General features: G+C 40.0%; 1 protein-coding gene across 2 annotated transcripts in view; it reads left to right on the forward strand.

The window, feature by feature from the left end:
- f8 (coagulation factor VIII, procoagulant component) overlaps window positions 1–19,320 on the forward strand; it is a 118,949-nt gene that overhangs the window by 32,113 nt on the left and 67,516 nt on the right. For both annotated transcript variants that reach the window (XR_012100540.1, XM_073058335.1), the window contains exons 4-9: window positions 731–834; window positions 5,935–6,057; window positions 11,030–11,242; window positions 11,590–11,772; window positions 15,496–15,717; window positions 17,995–18,265. Coding sequence is in view for 1 of the 2 variants with exons in the window: in XM_073058335.1 (XP_072914436.1) it covers window positions 731–834; window positions 5,935–6,057; window positions 11,030–11,242; window positions 11,590–11,772; window positions 15,496–15,717; window positions 17,995–18,265 (1,116 nt within the window). In the remaining variant the exon portion in view is untranslated. The remainder of the gene's footprint in view (window positions 1–730; window positions 835–5,934; window positions 6,058–11,029; window positions 11,243–11,589; window positions 11,773–15,495; window positions 15,718–17,994; window positions 18,266–19,320) is intronic.

Consider the following 19,320-nt stretch of genomic DNA (forward strand, 5'->3'; position numbering starts at 1 on the left):
TGACTTTGTAACTTGTTAACGCAAGTGCTGTAATTTCTGTTCTGCCCATCCAAGGAGTGCTTGATAGGACAGTAAATTATTATATTAATTATTTAACTCATGCTCATACATCCCTCGATATAGTAGTGAATTGTTTGCTACACAGTCTATCCACAGATAACAAAATGTGTTCTGTCTTTATAAACATTTACCTATCACCTTGTGTTTCACTTCGTTCGTCTGTCAGAAATACACAATAATCGCTCTAAATCATAACTACACCTCCATGTATCATAATGAATGGCATCAAAAGCATATAAAACTACAAACGTTTGTAATAATAAAGAAATATAGTAGCTAGTAAAGCAGGACAGAGTGAGGAAACTAGCTCTGATATTTGTAGGAATGAATGTACATATATCAAACTTTTGAATTTAATATTATGGAAGTGCTTTCATATGTAAGGGGTGCTCATGAGTCAGAGATGGCCTGTATTTAAGTATTGTTTTCTTAAAAGGCATGGAACAGCAGGTGTAATGCAGTCTCACAATCATATCATGAGCCCTGATAATGGTCAACCAACTGTGCGGAGAGACACAGCAGGAGAGAAAATCTGACTGAAATGCCTATTCTGTCTGTTTGGCTTTGAGGAGCGGTTTTAGAGTCAGAGGTTTGTTGGAAGTAATGAAGAATGCAGGGTAAGTAAATAAAGGACAAAGTAAATGAACGCTTACATTTTGTTTTTATGCAGGGAAAAATTTACAACCCGTACCTTTCCTCAATACAGAAAGGCTGTTTTTATGGAATTCAAAGATTCTTCCTTTCTCATACCAGAAGAAAAGCCCCATTGGATGGGTAAGGAATATGTTTTCACTATAGATCCAAGTACTTGTGGTACAAGTCATTTGAAGAACCGTGCCTTTTTCCTTGATGGGCTTTGGTGTGTGACATTTCATACTGATTGCTAGAGTGTGTAACTCCAAGCTCAGACCCATCCATTCTCTCATTTGTCACTCTGCTGTCACGGAATCATGCTTAAAAGTATAAATGCTGGCAAATTACATACATCAAACACATCATTTTTTATATTTATTTTATTTGAATTAAATTTATCTTCTTAACTGAAATACAGAAAGTGAAGAAAACCCATTTTATATTTATTCTGATTTAGAAATGATTAATGTAAGTAATTACAATGTAACAGCTACAGTGTACTAGAAAGTTTGTGAACCCTGTAGAATTTTCTCTATTTTTGCATAAATATGACCTAAAATGTGATCAGATCTTCACATGTCATAAAACTAGATAAAGAACTCAATTAAGTAAATAACACAAAAACATCATACTTGCTTATTTATTTATTGAGAAAAATGATCCAAATTTACATGTATTTCTTGGAAAAAGTACGTGAACCTTTGCTTTCAGTCACTGGTGTGACCCCTTGTACAGCAATAACTTCAACCAATCATTTCCGGTAACTGTTGATCAGTCAAGCACATCGGCTTGGAGGAATTCTAGGCCATTCCCTCTTACAAAACTGCTTCAACTCTGGGTTGTTGGTGGGCTTCCTTGCATGTACTGCTTGCTTCAGGTCCTTCCACAACATTTCTATAGGATTAAGGTCAGGATTTTGACATGGCCATTTCAAATCACAAATTTTCTTCTTTTTAGACCATTCCACTGTTGATCTACTCTTGTTTTTTAGATCATTGTCTTGTTGCATTATCCAACTTCTGTTAAGCTTCAGGTGACAGGCCACTACCATGACATTCTCCTGTAAAATGTCTTGATACAATTTTGGATTCATTGTTCCCTCAACAATTGCAAGCAGTTCAGGCTCTGAGGTAGCAAATAAGCCCCAAATTACAGTGCTCCTTCCACCATGCTTCACAGTTGGAGTGACATTTTGGTGTTGGTTTGCTGTGCCTTCTTTCCTCCAAACATTGCTATGTGCACTTCAAAGGTTCAAAGGTCAAATTTAATGTCAGAGAAATGTATACAATATACATACTGAAATGCTTTTTCTTCGCAAACATCCATGAAAGCAGAGAAGTGCCCCAAAGAATGAACAACAGTTAAACGTGAGAAACCCAAAGTACCCCCCCTCAGCTTCCCCCTCCTGCACATAAGCGGCAGTGAGCCAGCAGAAAAAATGCACATCAGTACCGTCACCAAGCCCGAGTGTGTGCTAAGCAATAGCAAAGACACAGACCAAAGTTACCCCAAAGGCTTCGCATTTCATCCGAAATTCAACAAACCACAGGTTCTCTCTCTCCCTGGCAAGGGAGAGAGAGGAGTCCCCCATTTCCACAGCGAGCGGGAGACATAACAACAACCCACTGGTTTACGATGTTAAAAATCCGATTCATCACTTTTTTTGAGCTCTGTGTCCGAAGATTGCAAAGACCTCGGGTCTTTGGACCCACAGCGAAAGATTTTCCTGCCTCCCCGACAACACACGAGTCTCCTGCCGTGACACCGACCCTTGATTCACCCGTCTCCAGAGCCCCAAGATCTTGGCTTCCAAACACGAGCAAGACTCTCAGGCAAACCCAGGGCACGTCGAATAATGGCCTGTCGTGGAACCCCGAGAACGGGTCCCATTCCTGCAAAGAACCGAAGCCTGCGTGTAACTCCAGGTCAGGGTCTTCAAGAGAATCCTGATAGGGAAAAATAAAGGTATTAAAGGTAGAAATAGAGCTGTTTCTGAAGATGCAAGCAAATGAGTCGCCATTAGGTGCCATCATCCCTCCTTTCTGCCAAAAAGTTCAACTTTTGTCTCATTTGTGCACAGAACATTGTCCCAGAAGAGTAGAAAATCCAGGTGGTCTTTTGCAAACTTGGGACATGCAGCAATAGTTTTTTTTGAAGAGCAGTAGTTTCCTCTGTGATGTCCCTCCAAGAACATCATTCTTGTTCAGCGATTTTCTTATAGTGGACACATGAACAAAGAGGTTAGCAAGTTCTAGAGATTTCTGCAGGTCTTTTGCTGTTACCCCTGGGTTCTTTTTCACCTCCTTCAGCACTGCACGTTGTGATCTTGGTGTGATCTTTGTAGGCTGCCCATTCCTAGGGAGAGTAGTTATAGTACTGAATTTCCTCCGTTCATAAACAATTTCTTTCACTGTGGACTGATGAACTCTTAAGTCTTCAGAAATGCTTTTGTAGCCTTTTCCAGCTTCATGCATCTCTACAATTCTTCTAAGGTCCTCTGAAAGTTATTTTGATCAGGGCATGGTGCACATAAGCAGATCTTTCTTGAGAAGAGTAGGCTCTGTCAGTAACATGACTTTGTGTGTCTTTTTTATAGCGCAGGGCACCTCTACAACCCACACCTCCAATCTCATCTCATTGATTGGTACACCCAACTCCAAATAGCTTTTGTAGAAGGCATTACCCCAGAGGTTTACATACTTTTTCTATCAAATACATGTAATATTGGATAATTCTTCTTAATAAATAAATGAACAAGTGTAATGTTTTTTGTGTTATTTATTTAATTGGGTTCTCTTTATCTCATTTTAGGACTTGTATGAAGATCTGATCACATTTTAGGTCATATTTATGCAGAAATAGAGAAAATTCTGCAGGGTTCACAAACTGTCTAGCACCACTGTTTAAGACAATATCACTCTAAGGCATAAAGAAAACTTTGATTCCAGTTTAGCATATTTTTGTTTTTACAGAATTCTCTTTACTGTTTTGGTTTGAAGTACTTATTATCTTCTTCCCCACCTCCCCACATCACCAACCCTGATCACTGCAGTTTACACATTAAAGTTGAACTGATTCATCTAAATTTAGTTAACATTGAGCATAACTTTCCTTCCAGTGTTTCCCACAATTCCTTTCACCCATGGAAAAATGTCCGTGGCTTACCACATCAGCTTCATTACACGTTCGAAACAAGTAGCTGAGCTGAGAATACCAAACTGATATTGCTATACTGTGGTCAGAGGTACAAGTTAGTTGGCTTCACTGAGTCTACTCCTTTGCATTGATTCCCAGTTTGGTTACAGAGTTTGCTATATAACTAGAGGTGTGTGTGTGTGTGTGTGTGTGTGTGTGTGTGTGTGTGTGTGTGTGTGTGTGTGTGTGTGTGTGTGTGTGTGTGTGTGTGTGTGTGTGTGTGTGTGTGTGTGTGTGTGTGTGTGTGTGTGTGTGTGTGTGTGTGTGTGTGTGTGCGCACGCACATATGTTCACTCTTGCACACAATGAAACATTGCCTTAGTGTGCTGAAAAGTGTAATATAAACAGAACGTGATCTGAAATGTTCAGCAGGTCAGGCAGCATCAATGGAGAGAAGAGCAGAGGTTAGTTTCATTACAGAAATCCATGTGGCCCTGACCCATTACTTGCATTTAGAAATCTCCACTGAAGCTGACTCCAGTATAACCTTGCATTGTTTCTCAATATTTGGTTCAAGTTGACTCCCAACTTGCCAAGGAAGCTACTGCCAAGCAAAATAGCTAAGCCTTGTACAATTCAGTTAGTTACCATTTCAATCCATCAGATGAAAATGTTTCCTCTCAGAACAGTCATAGAAAACAATTCTAACAAAGAAATAAAAATACTGTATTTGTTTTGGTCTTTGCTGAAAGATCATAATGTCAACTGTGTTTTTGTTGATCTCTATTCATGTACTGCTGCCTAGAATTTATGTTTTAACCTTTTTATTTCCTCTCAATTTTTGAGCCTTACCCCACCACCTCCCACCTCATTGCCCCTGCAGTATGGTTTCCCTGCGCACCAATACCTTGCTTGACTGGCCAGTCTCCAAATTTAGACAGCAGTTATCTCTAGTCTCATAAAACAGAATGGAAAATACAGAAGATCCCACAACCACTTAGACACATAGGAGTGGTCACCGAATATGAGTCAGGAGTGGAAATTATCTATCCATTAGTTTTGAGGAAACTTGAAATGCTGATACACTGGCTGACATTTGCATACTCAGAAACAAATAATTTTATGAAATGTGAAATATTTCAGTTTGAAAATATCAGTACACTAAGGTCTCAGAATCATAATGTAATGTCTAGAAATAATAGAAGATAAGCTAATGTTCTCTGAAAGTTTTGGGTTTCATTTTTATTGCAATTGTCCTATCATCACTCACATGATAAATGTATGCAAAAATGTCTTTCTCCTTGTCTGATTTCTGGATTACATCCAAGATCCCTTATGAACCTTAGTCAAAACAGTAGACAGAAAAGATCCAGGTTGTACCCTGCTCTCCCATCAAGTGAAGTGTTAATGTGCAGTACACCAAAGTGACTGGTGTCCCACAGGTTTAAGTCAAATGGACTGCAACTGCCTGAATTTTGAGAAGTAATCTCCCTTTGCCTTGAACCTTGACAATAAATCTATCATTCTGCATCTCCCCAGTTCTTTGCTGTTCCTGCAAGTGTTGAACATTTTTTCAAGTAGCTGCTGATCATGTTCCAAAGGGGAGTTTTGAGGCAGAAAAATTAAATGACAATATCTGGCAAGTTCCCTTTGAAAATAAAAGTGTGACTTCAGAAACAAAGTTAGTTATTTTGGGTATTTGAAATGTACTTCACACCATTTCTAATTCTGCATTGTTTACCTTTCTGGTTTTCTGATATCTTGATCCTTTGGAATGGCTCTTTCCTTGCAGTACCAGGAGTACATTTGACATTGATTCTTTTAGTTGAAGCTCACAGGTAAATATTTGCCATATTAAAAGTTTTCATAGAGGAACTAAGTGGTAGAACAGGGTCCTTCCTGTGTGCTGTTTTGACTCATGTTCATGAAGGATATTGAATGCAATCTAGTGACCTGACAAAGCAAAGTAAATCGAGGTAACATAGAAATTTTTCTCTGCTTTCAGTAATTGTGAGGTGTTTGATCAAATTCTTTCTATTCCTGTAATGCTTCTTAATGTTCTGCTAGAATACATGCAAGTAGTTATCATATTATTGTTTTTTCTAGGGATTCTTGGTCCTACCATTCGAGCAGAAGTTAATGACAATGTTGTAATCCACTTTAAGAATCTAGCATCCCGACCTTACAGCATTCATCCGTTTGGGATCTCCTATTGGAAGATGTCTGAAGGTGAATCCAATTGTAGTTATGTGTTGAGATAATAGTCCTCTAATAGCACAAAGTATAAAATAGCTCCCAGCAAAACCTACTGCTACCATTTCAAGTATGATCAATCACCCTGGTCTGGAGTATGAATATTTGCATAATTTCAGATAATTATTTTTTTACAACATAAAATGCTTTTTTCCACTTTAAATTTCTGGGTATAGTGTTGATGATTCTTAAACTAGATATAATCATTCACCGTATGCCTCAACTGAAGATAAATGATGAAATAAAAAACCAGCTTAAAAGTTAATAAAGTCCTAATGAGGTCATCCTGAGTTACTGTATCATTTGAACTCCATCTGTTAAGATTAACATAAAGGTTTCAGCCAATATATTCTTCATGTGAAATCCAGACAGGGCGTTTTGATCATGCAAGACACCATTCCCCTCGGCTAACATTAAATGCCACAATTTCGAGATCGGCTCAATAGTTTACATTTTCTTGAAGAGTCTAGCATGGTTGAAAGAATTGCCATGCCCTTTGCAATTTCACAAGCGAAAATCTGACAAAACTCTGATGATCATCTAATCATGTTTGGGGGTGTTAGTTGAAAGTGAAAATCTATTCACAATGAGTTAATAGGTCACTCTGGTACCCTGACATCTTTCACAACCACAAATGATTGCAACAAACAAATTGGCTACACCTTAAAGTTTCATCTAACATCGTAACAGAACATCATATTCCTTGTGGTGAAATGATCGTATTCATGTTTTGGAGTGGGTTTTTTGAGAGCACAGTCCTCTGAAACTGCACTAGGCTCTCATTGTGCAAAAGTAACTTCAATGTGGTGACTGCATAAATATCTTAATCAATTTAATAACAAAATGTACATATCTAAAACTGTGCATAATTTCTCACAATATACCAAGGAAACTTCCATTTTCCCCCAGCAGAGTTGTCAATAACCAGAGGGCGTAGGTTTAAGATAAGGAGTAAGATATTTGAGGGGGGGGGGTCAAGAAGAAGAATTATTTTCACCCTGGGGCTGGTTGAAATCTGGAACACACTACCAGAGGATATGGTGAAGGTAGAAACTCCCACAAATTCAGAGTATTTAATGAGTACCTGAAATGACATTGCATAAGACTGAGGCTGGAAGCTGGAAAACAGGATTAGTATAGACACAAGAGAGTCTGCAGATGCTGGAAATCCAGCGTAATACATACAAAATTCTGGAGAAACACAGTAGGTCAGTAGGTAGTATCGGTGGAAAGGAATAAACAGTTGATATTTTGGGCCAAGACCCTTCATAAGAACTGGAAAGGAAGGAGCATGAAGCAAGTATAAGAAGCTGAGTGGAGTGCAAAGGAGTACAAGGTGATAGGTGAAGCCAGGTGAGTGGGGGAGGGGGGACAAAGTGAAAAGCTGGGGGGGGGTAGATGGAAAAGGCAAAGAAGAAGGAGCTTGGGAGGAATCATGGAGAGAAGCATTTATTTATCTCCCCCCACTGTCCGCTTTTTCTGCAAGGAAAATTCATCTTTACCTTCCCTCACTCTCTGCATTCTCTGCAAGGAAAATTCATCTTTACCTTCCCTCACTCTCCGCTTTCTCTGCAAGGAAAATTCATCTTTACCTTCCCTCACTCTCCGCTTTCTCTGCAAGGAAAATTCATCTTTACCTTCCCTCACTCTCCGCTTTCTCTGCAAGGAAAATTCATCTTTACCTTCCCTCACTCTCCGCTTTCTCTGCAAGGAAAATTCATCTTTACCTTCCCTCACTCTCCGCTTTCTCTGCAAGGAAAATTCATCTTTACCTTCCCTCACTCTCCGCTTTCTCTGCAAGGAAAATTCATCTTTACCTTCCCTCACTCTCCGCTTTCTCTGCAAGGAAAATTCATCTTTACCTTCCCTCACTCTCCGCTTTCTCTGCAAGGAAAATTCATCTTTACCTTCCCTCACTCTCCGCTTTCTCTGCAAGGAAAATTCATCTTTACCTTCCCTCACTCTCCGCTTTCTCTGCAAGGAAAATTCATCTTTACCTTCCCTCACTCTCCGCTTTCTCTGCAAGGAAAATTCATCTTTACCTTCCCTCACTCTCCGCTTTCTCTGCAAGGAAAATTCATCTTTAGCTTCCCTCACTCTCTGCCTTTTGCAGGGATCGCTCTCTCTGTGATTCCTTTGTTCATTCATCCCTCCTCACTAATCTCCCTGCAAGCAGAAGACGAGCTACGCCTGTCCCTTCACCTCCTCCCTCACCTCTCTTCAGGGCTCCGAACTGTCTTTCCAGATGAGACAGCTCCTCACCTGCAAATCTTTTGTGGTCATCTACTGTATCCACCACTCCCGATGCAGCCTCCACTACATCAATGAGACCGGACATAGACAAGGGCGACTGCTTTGTTGAGCATCTTTGTTCCAGGATTTGCTGGTGGCCAATCTTTTTAATTCCAACACTCATTCCCATTCTGGCATGCTCCTTTGATGAGGCCACTGTCAAGATGGAGGAGCAACACCTCATATTGCATTTGCATAGCCTCCATCCTGATGGCATAAATGTCGATTTCTCTAACTTCTGGTAATTCTTCCCTCTCCCCCTTCCATCTTTATCCATTCCCCACTCTTGATCCCCTCCTACTTCCCTTCTCCTCACCTGCCTATCACCTCCTCCTTCCCTTTCTCCCATGGCCTGCTCTCCTCTCCTATCACTTCTTCTTCAACCCTTTACCTTTTCTACCTATCACCTTCTAGCTTGAACTCCTTCCCCTCCTCCCAGTTCCTTATTCATTTCCATAGATGCTGCCTGACCTGCTCAGTTCCTCCAGCAATGTGTATGGGATTAATACAGATATGGCCAGCATGGACACAGAGTGCTGAAGGATTGGCTTCCACATTCCACGAGTCTATAGATGAAGAAGCAAGCACAGAGAAACTTTAATTCTTTGTAGTAATATATTAAATCATTGTAAATGAATCCGTAAACAGAGTAAAAAACCAAGGACACACTTAGCTCAACAGAGTAAAGACTGTGAGAGTGTGAGAGGAGTGTTTGATGGCTCTAGGCCTGTACTCTCTGGAATTCAGAAGAATAATGAGGGATCTCATTGAAACTTATCGAATGTTGAAAGGCCTCAACAGAGTGGATGTGGAGAAATGCTTCCTATAGTGGAGGAGTCCAAGAGAACAGGACATAGACTCAGAATAGTGGGATGTCCATTTAGAACAGAGATGAGCAGGAATTTCTTTTGCCAGAGGCTGGTGAACCTGTGGAATTTGTTGCCTGTGGAGGCCAAGTCATTGGTTATCTTTAAGGCAGAGGTTGATAGATTCTTGATTAATCGGGGCGTGAGTACAATGTTGCTGGACTGATTGAAACAAATGAATCACAGAAATTGACCAGCTGTTATTGTATTATAGGAATAAAGACATAACTATTTATCACAACACTGCCTACTTTCAGATTAAGTGACCTGATAATATGAAAACAATCAATGGGCATCTGTTAGTCTCGAGAGACCAATGGATTTGCACCTTGGAAAGTTTCCAGGGTGCAGGCCTGGGCAGGATTGTATGGAAGACCGGCAGTTGCCCATGCTGCAAGTCTCCCCTTTCCACACCACCGATGTTGTCCAAGGGAAGGGCAAGGGCCGATACAGCTTGGCACCGGTGTTGTCGCAGAGCAATGTGTGGTTAAGTGCCTTGCTCAAAGGCACAACACGCTGCCTTAGCTGAGGCTCGAACTAGCGACCTTCAGATCACTAGACTGTTGCCTTAATCACTTGGCCATGCGCCAACACATGAAACAATCATTTCCCTTATTACTGTAGTATTAAAAAATCCAAATTTATACTTTTTCTTAAACAGTTAGAGAACAAATACACATTAACACTTCTGGGCCAGTAAGAAGCAAATTCATCACAATTGTATACCGCTGAACAATTGGAGCTGAGTATTTAGCCCTTCCCAGTCCCACAGGAGTAAATGGCAATAAAATTCAATGTAGACAAGCCTTGGTTGCAATGATGATGGAAGCTGGACTTATATTCAGATCAAGATTAAAACCAAAAGGAGTTGGAGGAAGATTACCTCATTAAGGCCATACAAAACAAATGGTAGGGCACATATTAAAATACAGTGTTCAAATCCAAGGAGCCCTGTAGGTGCCGCATAGGTAAAAAAAATTGGTGAAGAAAGCATACAGGATACTTACCTTCAAACACTGTGACCTAGAATATCAGAGAAGGGAGATTATGGTGTAACTTTATAAAACGATGTGTTTGGTCACAGCTGGAGTACTGTGTTTCACTTCTGATCGCCATGTGATAGAAGGGTGCGATGCAGAGGTGGTTCACCAGGATGTTGTCTGGAACGGCATATTTCAAGTTATGAGGACAGACAGGGTTTGTTTTCCTTGGAGTGAAGGAAGCTGAGGAAGGACGTGGTGGAGGTAGATAAAATCGAGGCTGGAGCATAGATAGGGTAGATTGTAGGAAATATTTCCACACTAAATTGCATAAGTTTAGAATAAGGGACAAGAGGTTTAGAGGAGATTTAGGCTCATAAATTCTTAATTTGGAGAATAACTGGAATCTTGAAAGTACTGCCAGAGGGGTTAGTGGAAGTTAGCGTTCTCTCAACATTTATGAAATATCCAAACAACCACAGGAATTACCAAAGCACAGAAGGTTATGGACCAAATGTTGATAATGGGATTAAGTTAAATAGATATATGATAGTTGGCATGAATGTAATGGGCCGATGAGACTGCTTCTGTGTTGTATGTGATTCTGTGGTTACTTTTATATATTTAATAAGTTCACAATACTCAGGAATAATTCTCATTACATTGTGCATGTTGCAAAATGATAGTCAACATTTTAATAGTTTAGACACTTTGCTGAACATCAGCACAAATTATTGCAACTCATTTGATTTTCATTTCTCCCAAGCCTTTTTCTTTCTACTGTTATTAATAAAAACATTCTGTATTAAGGAGCATCATACAATGATCATACTTCCACATATGAAAAGAAAGATGACTTTGTAGCACCCAATGAAGAATACATATACGTCTGGGACATAAATTGGGACCTTGGTCCAATGAATGGTGATGCTAACTGTCTCACCTATGCCTACTCTTCACGGGTGGACCCTGTGAGGGATTTCAACTCCGGTTTAGTTGGAGCAGTCCTTGTGTGTAAGCAAGGTGAGTGTGAGTGATAAGCAGGAACAGTATTCACATCATTAACTGTTTAGCTGTTACCTGCCACTGTTCTGAGTTATGCTCTACAGCGTACAGCAGTACTGTTCATTCTAAAATAGATAAAATCTCTTCAGCAAAGATAATTTCTTTTCTCAGAGCGCGACAGCTTTAGACTCTCTATTTTACTGAGTGACAAAACAAAAGTTAATTCTGGATTTATAATCTACAGATATTAAAATGCACTAAGATGTTATTTAAAACAATTTTGGTAATTATATGTCAGTTATGTAAAATTGAAATACTGCACTTTTAATTTGAAAGTAAATACCTAAGAGTTATTATCTCTCTAGGAACTCTAAATCAACTTGGAAAGCAGATTAATCGACAAGAGTTTGTGCTTTTGTTCTCGACCATTGATGAAAGTAAAAGTATGTACCTTGAAACAGATAGAATTAAATATCGGATTCCTGGCACTCAGAAGAATGAAGGGCTGATGTACACAATTAATGGCTACATTAATGGTTCCTTACCAGGTGGGTACAAACATCTTCCATCTGCCACTGATAACAGCAGAATTTTGTGATATTAGAGCCAAACACAACTAAATAAGCAAAGTCCAATGGAATGAAACCTCTTATCACTAAAGTGCTGGATATAAAAGTGATGAATAATTTGTCATTTGTACAGACATTTGGCCAGAACATTACCAGTGCACTGCAACTTGGACACTGTGGCTGTGGAAAAGATATTGACCTTGGCAGAGCTGTGAAACATAATCACCAGAATGTTATTGTTGTTAGGTTGTTCAAGTTATGAGTCAGAGATATCCAGTGTGAGGATTTAGTGTTCATAGCCACCAATGGTGAAAATCTAAGAGTCTTAATGTGAAAATGGAGAACCATGGAGATATTGCTGGTTTGCAGGACTAGAGGAGATTACAAAGTCAAAGAATAACGAGTTTATGAAAGGTTTTGAAAATAAGGAAGTGAATTTTAAAATTTAAGCATTGCTCCACCAAGAACTAATATAGGTTAGTAAAGAGTTGGGTTGATGAATAAAATTTAAGTATCAGCAGCAGAGTTTCAGATGAGCTGATATTTACAAAAGATGAAAAGTAAAAGGCTGGCTTTCTGTGCACTGGAATAGGTGGCAAAATGTTACAAACGTCTCCATTAGGAGCCTGGCAAGAGCCAGATGCTTTAAAGGTTGTGGCAACTAGTTACCTTCACAGCCACTGGTAAGGCAGCCCCTGCCCTTCTCTGAAATTGAAGCTGCGGCTTCAGCAATGGTGTACGTATAGAAATATAACCATATAACAATCACAGCACGGAAACAGGCCATTCCGGCCCTCCTAGTCCGTGCCGAACTCTTAATCTCACCTAGTCCCACCTACCCGCACTCAGCCCATAACCCTCCACTCCTTTCCTGTCCATATACTATCCAATTTTACCTTAAATGACTCAACTGAACTGGCCTCTACTACTTCTACAGGAAGCTCATTCCACACAGCTATCACTCTCTGAGTAAAGAAATACCCCCTCGTGTTTCCCTTAAACTTTTGCCCCCTAACTCTCAAATCATGTCCTCTCGTTTGAATCTCCCCTACTCTCAATGGAAACAGCCTATTCACGTCAACTCTATCTATCCCTCTCAACATTTTAAATACCTCGATCAAATCCCCCCTCAACCTTCTACGCTCCAATGAATAGAGACCTAACTTGTTCAACCTTTCTCTGTAACTTAAGTGCTGAAACCCAGGTAACATCCTAGTAAATCGTCTCTGCACTCTCTCTAATTTATTGATATCTTTCCTATAATTCGGTGACCAGAACTGTACACAATATTCCAAATTTGGCCTTACCAATGCCTTGTACAATTTTAATATTACATCCCAACTTCTGTACTCAATGCTCTGATTTATAAAGGCCAGCGTTCCAAAAGCCTTCTTCACCACCCTATCTACATGAGACTCCACCTTCAGGGAACTATGCACTGTTATTCCTGTCACTGAGAGTCACAGAGAATTTCTCCCTGAACGTGCTGGATGGGAGTGGCTTTCTTTCAAACATCTTTCTCATCCAACAACACACACAAAATGCTGGTGGAACGCAGCAGGCCAGGCAGCATCTAGAGGAAGAAGTGCTGTCGACGTTTCAGGCTGAGACCCTTCGTCAGGACTAACTGAAAGGAAAGATAGTAAGAGATTTGAAAGTAGGAGGGGGAGGGGAAAATGTGAAATGATAGGAGAAGACCGGAGGGGGTGGGGTGAAGCTGAGAGCCGGAAGCCAACTGGAGTCAGTTGACGATGGATTTCCTCGTGTTTGCCTTTTAAATTCACTACTGCGAAGCCTCTGCCGGTGATGCCTACACTGAAGAAGTTTAAATCTTCTCTTCGACAGGAGTTCAGTGAAACCCTCTCTCACTGCTCCCCATCTATAATTTCTTTAGCCCTTCAACTTTTCGATCATATTTTGACCCAGATCCGCTATTACAGCTATATATCCTTTCTTGGAACGTGCCTCCGCCGCCAAATGACTCCAGTTGGCTTCCGGCTCTCAGCTTCACCCCACCCCCTCCGGTCTTCTCCTATCATTTCGCATTTTCCCCTCCCCCTCCTACTTTCAAATCTCTTACTATCTTTCCTTTCAGTTAGTCCTGACGAAGGGTCTCAGCCCGAAACATCGACAGTGCTTCTCCCTATAGATGTTGCCTGGCCTGCTGCGTTCCACCAGCATTTTGTGTGTGTTGCTTGAATTTCCAGCATCTGCAGATTTCCTCGTGTTTATCTGTCTCATCCTCCTTGTCCTCCTCGTCTTCCTCTTGCTGAAGCCATACTGCAGTTACTTACCTTGGTTTCTCTGAGAGCAGCTCCCAAACTCGTGGCCACTATCACCAAGCACGGCATGAGCCTGGGAACACCATCAGCCTTAAGCCCTCCTTGAAGTCACACATCACCTTGACTTAAAAATTTATTGCTGTTCTTTCTTCACCACTGACCTATATCTGGAAATTCTACCAAATAATATTATGGGGGTTCCTTTACAAGAAGAGTGATAGTAGTTAAAGAAAATGGCTCAGCACTGAGGTAGTAAAGGATGGGCAACAAATATTGGCTTTCATTGTAATGCCCAGTTCAAACATAAATAAAGAACTTGTTCTGATAAATGTGGAATGGAGATCATCCTAGTTGTATTCAACAAGAAAAATCATTTGAAACATCCTAAGAGTAACTGTTTTATTTTTAGCCTTGAACCTAGAAGCTGCCAGATCACTCCCTGTGACCTTGAAACAAAATAATTAAGGAAGGCCCCAATCTGGTCTTTGGCCCAGATGAATGGTCTCAACCCAGAACATCATCTGTGCATTTTCCCTCTACAGCTACTGCCTGACCTGCTGCGTTCTTTCAGCAGCTTGTAAATTTGCTCCTTATTCTAACATCTGCATTCTCTTTTGTCACCAAAAATGTCCAGTTTTGTAACAAAGGAAAAATCAACCAATTAGCATAAGGGTAGTTGGTGAAGAATTTAAACTGTATCATCGGAAATTTCTTCATGCCATTTTAAAGGCAGTTCAGCTGTTTAAACGTAAGAGGGACCATAGCTAGAATTTAGAGTTCTAGAGTAGTAGTGTCCATCTTTTATCAGCGTAAATTTGATTGACTTCATAGTCCATGCTACATAGATCAGCCTGCATACTTACACTTGCTGGTCAGTGAGGGCATCCCACAGTATCAAAAGAATTCCCTGCTTGTTCTGCAGACTCTGGATTCCCAGAGTCCCTGTAGGTCAGAAAAGCATGATGCTTTTATACATCATTGCTCAGCGTCTCTGAAATAATTGACAGAAAATAGGGATTGTAAACTGGGGAAGATAGGGAGCATTTAGTAAATGCTTTGCTTTGTGGCATGGTTGCTGTTTATGGCTGGAAAGCTTTGAAATTTCATGTTATGTTCAGTGCAATTTGACTTGGCTTCACTTGTATTTCAACTTTAAAACTTTCAGCACGGGATCAAAGATTCAAAGTTCAAACCAAAGTGAATTTATTGTCAAAATACATATATGCCACCATATGTATTTAAAGTTGATGACCCTCTCCATTCCTGATCCCCTGATGAGGACTGACTCCTGGACACTGGATTCCTCCTCCTGTAGTCAATAATCAGCTCTTTCAGATCTTCTTTAGCAATTTGAGTGATTAAATCTTGATATTATAATCTGTCTAGTTCACGCCTTCTAACGTTATTGCTGATTTTTCAGATCTGAATATTTGCAAAAACAAATATGTCAGCTGGCATTTATTAGCTATGGGCTCTACACCAGACCAGTACTCCATTTACTTTGGTGGATATGGCCTTCTACTGCATGACCACAGAGTTGTGTCCGTTGAACTGGCTCCAACAGCATTTGCAACAGCTGAGATGTTGCCCAGTTATGAGAATGAATGGTTATTGGGCTGTCAAAATCCAAACCATCAACAAGGTAAGAGGAACAGAAAGTCTTTGCCATGTTGGCAGTGGCAATATTTGTAATGTCTGGTCTGAAAAAGAAGGAATGTCACCATCAGATCCCATTAACACGTATGAGGAATTTCCAAGTTTATAACTCTCCTTCATGTCAAAAGTACCTTGACTGTGTAATTGCACAGTGCCCCTCTAGTTTGGAGCAATTCAAATGTCATTTAAAATAATTGAAGTAAAGATCTTACAGACACACTGACGACACAATGGTATATAGGCAGAAGGAAGTACTTGTTGGAGTCCTTGAATCAACTCCAGTATCTATGAAGTCTTGTGACATGAGGTAAACATGGCACGGAAACCCCTGCTTGTCAACCAGCTATCATCTTCCTGAACCTAATGAATCAGTGCAGCCACATGTTGGAAAATGTAGTGGAAGGAAAGGGGCACAGAGTGTAATCTAGGGACTTCAGCGTCCATCACCAAATGATGTTTGGTAGCATCATCCTTGATTGAACTAACAGTGTGCTAAGGATATAACTAGCTATCAGATTGAGTCTATAGCAGGAGGTAAGTGAAGAAACATGAGATATGATCCTATTTCAGTTTGTTCTCACCAACCTATCTGTGTTAATTGCAGTAGAATCAGAATAAAATCTAGGCTATGATAAGGCCATTGATCGCCAAAGTGTTCAAATCAAAGTAGGTCTAGTCTTCTCTGAAGACCTTTCCAACAACCTTGGTAACGGAAGCCACACATATCCAAATGCTGCAAGAACTGGACAGCATTCAGGTGTAGTCTGACAGGTGACAGATGCTGTTTGATATTTTCAACAAGAAAGAGTCCAACCACTTTAGTTTGGCTATCAATGACATTACCACAGCCAAGGAACCACTCTAGATATCCTTTGAATCATCACTGATCACAAATTCAACAGGACTAACCATAAAAACATTGTGTCTATAAGAGAAAGGAAGAGGCATACTACCTTGCAGTGAGTGACTCATTCATGGTTTTTCTACAGTCTACAAGGTACTAGACAGGAGTGGGATGGAATATTCTCCACTTGCCTGGATCAGTGAAGCTCCACCAGCTCCAAGAAATTAAACACCATCTGGGACAAAGCAGTTTGCTTGATTGATTCCCTGCACATCATACTGATCTGGAAATGCTGATGCTCCATCATCTCTGGATCTCAATCCTGAAACTCCTTTCCCAATGGTGTTGTGGAAGTGCCTCCACCAGATCAATTACTACAATCAAGAAGGTGGTTCGTTATCACCTTCGCAAGGGAACAGAGGGGTGGACAATAAATATGGGCCTTGTCAAAGATTCTCAGATCCCAGGAAATGAATAGATAAAATGAACCCAGGTATTCTTACCAGTGATTTCACTCAAGCATCATTAAATTAGACAATTCAGGATATAGAAACATTCTTTGAGGCAGAGGGTTTGTTTCTCTGGCTGAAACAAATTACTAAAACGGATATAACAGGGCAGCACAAAATAAACTAATGGGGAAATAAATTCCTGGATCCAAATTATTCAATGTACTATCTAGAAGTGTCTGGGCTTAATGTTTGACTTCTGAAATTCATTGTTACATTCATGTTTTTTTTAAATTCAAGACAGAATTTTGGAAGTAAAGTATATAGCTACTACATTGCATGTTTAGCAGTTATATCCAAGGACAAATATATCTGGAACTTAGTCAAAATGCCAAGCATAAATATATTTGGTCAAAAAATCAGGAAATATTCTATTGTCCAACACTTAGATTTCTCTTTGGTGAGTATAATAGAATCTGACTGTGAGGGAAACTATATTATTCTTGGCAAATCTAGCCTGTAGTTTCTTCACCCGGTGAGAACAGAGAACCTGGTGAGAGAAGCGATTGTTTTGCTGGTGAGAGCATACAAAGAAATTGAGGAGAAAAATTTGTGTCAAGCCTCAGACCTGTCTTGTGCTTTCAGCAGGGATTTCGGCATGGTAGTGACCCTAGACCAATTCCTTTAAGAACAAACACTGAGCCTTGACCTTAGCATTTTAAGATTGTAATTCCTTAACAAGACTTTATATAACCCTTGTGTACAATTGAACAAGGTAGGTGAATTGATCTTTATTGTGCCCAGCAGAGTTAATAATGGTCCTTGGACATTCATATAGCGCAGAAATACTGTGTTATAGGTATGCATCAAATGAAGTTTGCTTAATAAGGATGAAAGAAGGTTTTGTTTGCCCAACAAAGGATATGTGAAATATTTAGTTTCCATCTTTATTTCTCCTCTGTTGTAACAGCTGGGATGACAGCCTACTTTAACATAAAGGGAATCTGCAAGGATGACAGTGCGTCCCATCAGAAAATGACTGAATCAGAAAAGGCAGAGGATTATTTTAATAATGAAACATATGATGATGAGGAAGGCAATGAACAGGTCTTTAAGATGACAATTAAATACATGTTACGGACAACTGTTACCAAAAGTAGGTCAATGGAATGGATTTACTTCATTGCTGCTGAGGAGTGTGATTGGGATTATGCTCCAACCATTCCAAGTGACGTGAGCAGGTACAGTCCTTCTTGTGTTTTACATATCGATTGATTGGTGCCCAGTGATGTGACATTCTCTGAGGAACTATTATTATTGAAGTTGAAGCCAGGAGACACATCTTCTAGAATATTATCCTCAGCAATAGATTATTTTGCAGGAAGTCTTTCAGAGTGTGACTGAGTTTGTGAATCAGATATACATATTGTTCAACTCTGAGCACTGGAGTATCAATGGTCAGAGGAAATGGGAAGCAGCTGATACTTCCTATTGGTCTATTCAATAAGTACATCAAGATTCAAGATTGTTTAATGTCATATCCAATACACAAATGTAAAGGAGAATGAAATAATTGTTACTCCAGATCTGATGCAGCACAAAAACAACTCAATAAGACAAAGAACCACAATAATAAAATAAAACACAGTAAATGTAAACACATAAGTTGGTTTATATACATAGGTTGATTGTATGTTCATAAAGTGATGTTAGACACAGGAGTGTCTGTACATAAGGTGATTCTGCCAGGAAAAGATGAAGTAGTGGAAGTCAGGGTTAGCGGGCAGAGACCTTACTGCTTGGGGAAAGTAGCTGTTTGTGAGTCTGGTGGTCCTGGCCAGTAACATCATGAAGAATCCCACCCACCCTGCTCATGGACTGTTAATTCACTCCCTTCAGGGAGGAGGCAACATAGCGTCCATGCCAGGACCAAACTGCCCAACGAATCCAGCTCTCTTCAGCCTCCTCAGAAAGTAGAGGCATTGGTAGGCTCAATGTAATCTACCAATCATTACCATTGCTAGCATATTAATTAAAAGACAAGGCAACTAGGAAAGAAGAGTTACTGAGAAAATGATAATGATTGCTCCATATTGGGGAAGATAAAATCAGAGTAAGCCCCCATTCCTATACGTTACTCTTGCCTCTGTCTCTAGAGTTTGACATTGAGCAAGTTGACAGAAAAAAATAGTCAACCATATTTGATCTCTGCCACTGAGCAAAGAATGCAATTAAACAAAAGCACCACAGGCAAACCATTAAACAGAATGAAATTAAATATAAGGAAGTCTAAAGA

The sequence above is a fragment of the Hemitrygon akajei genome, chromosome 10 (assembly GCF_048418815.1).
Source record: "Hemitrygon akajei chromosome 10, sHemAka1.3, whole genome shotgun sequence".
NCBI lineage: Eukaryota > Metazoa > Chordata > Chondrichthyes > Myliobatiformes > Dasyatidae > Hemitrygon > Hemitrygon akajei.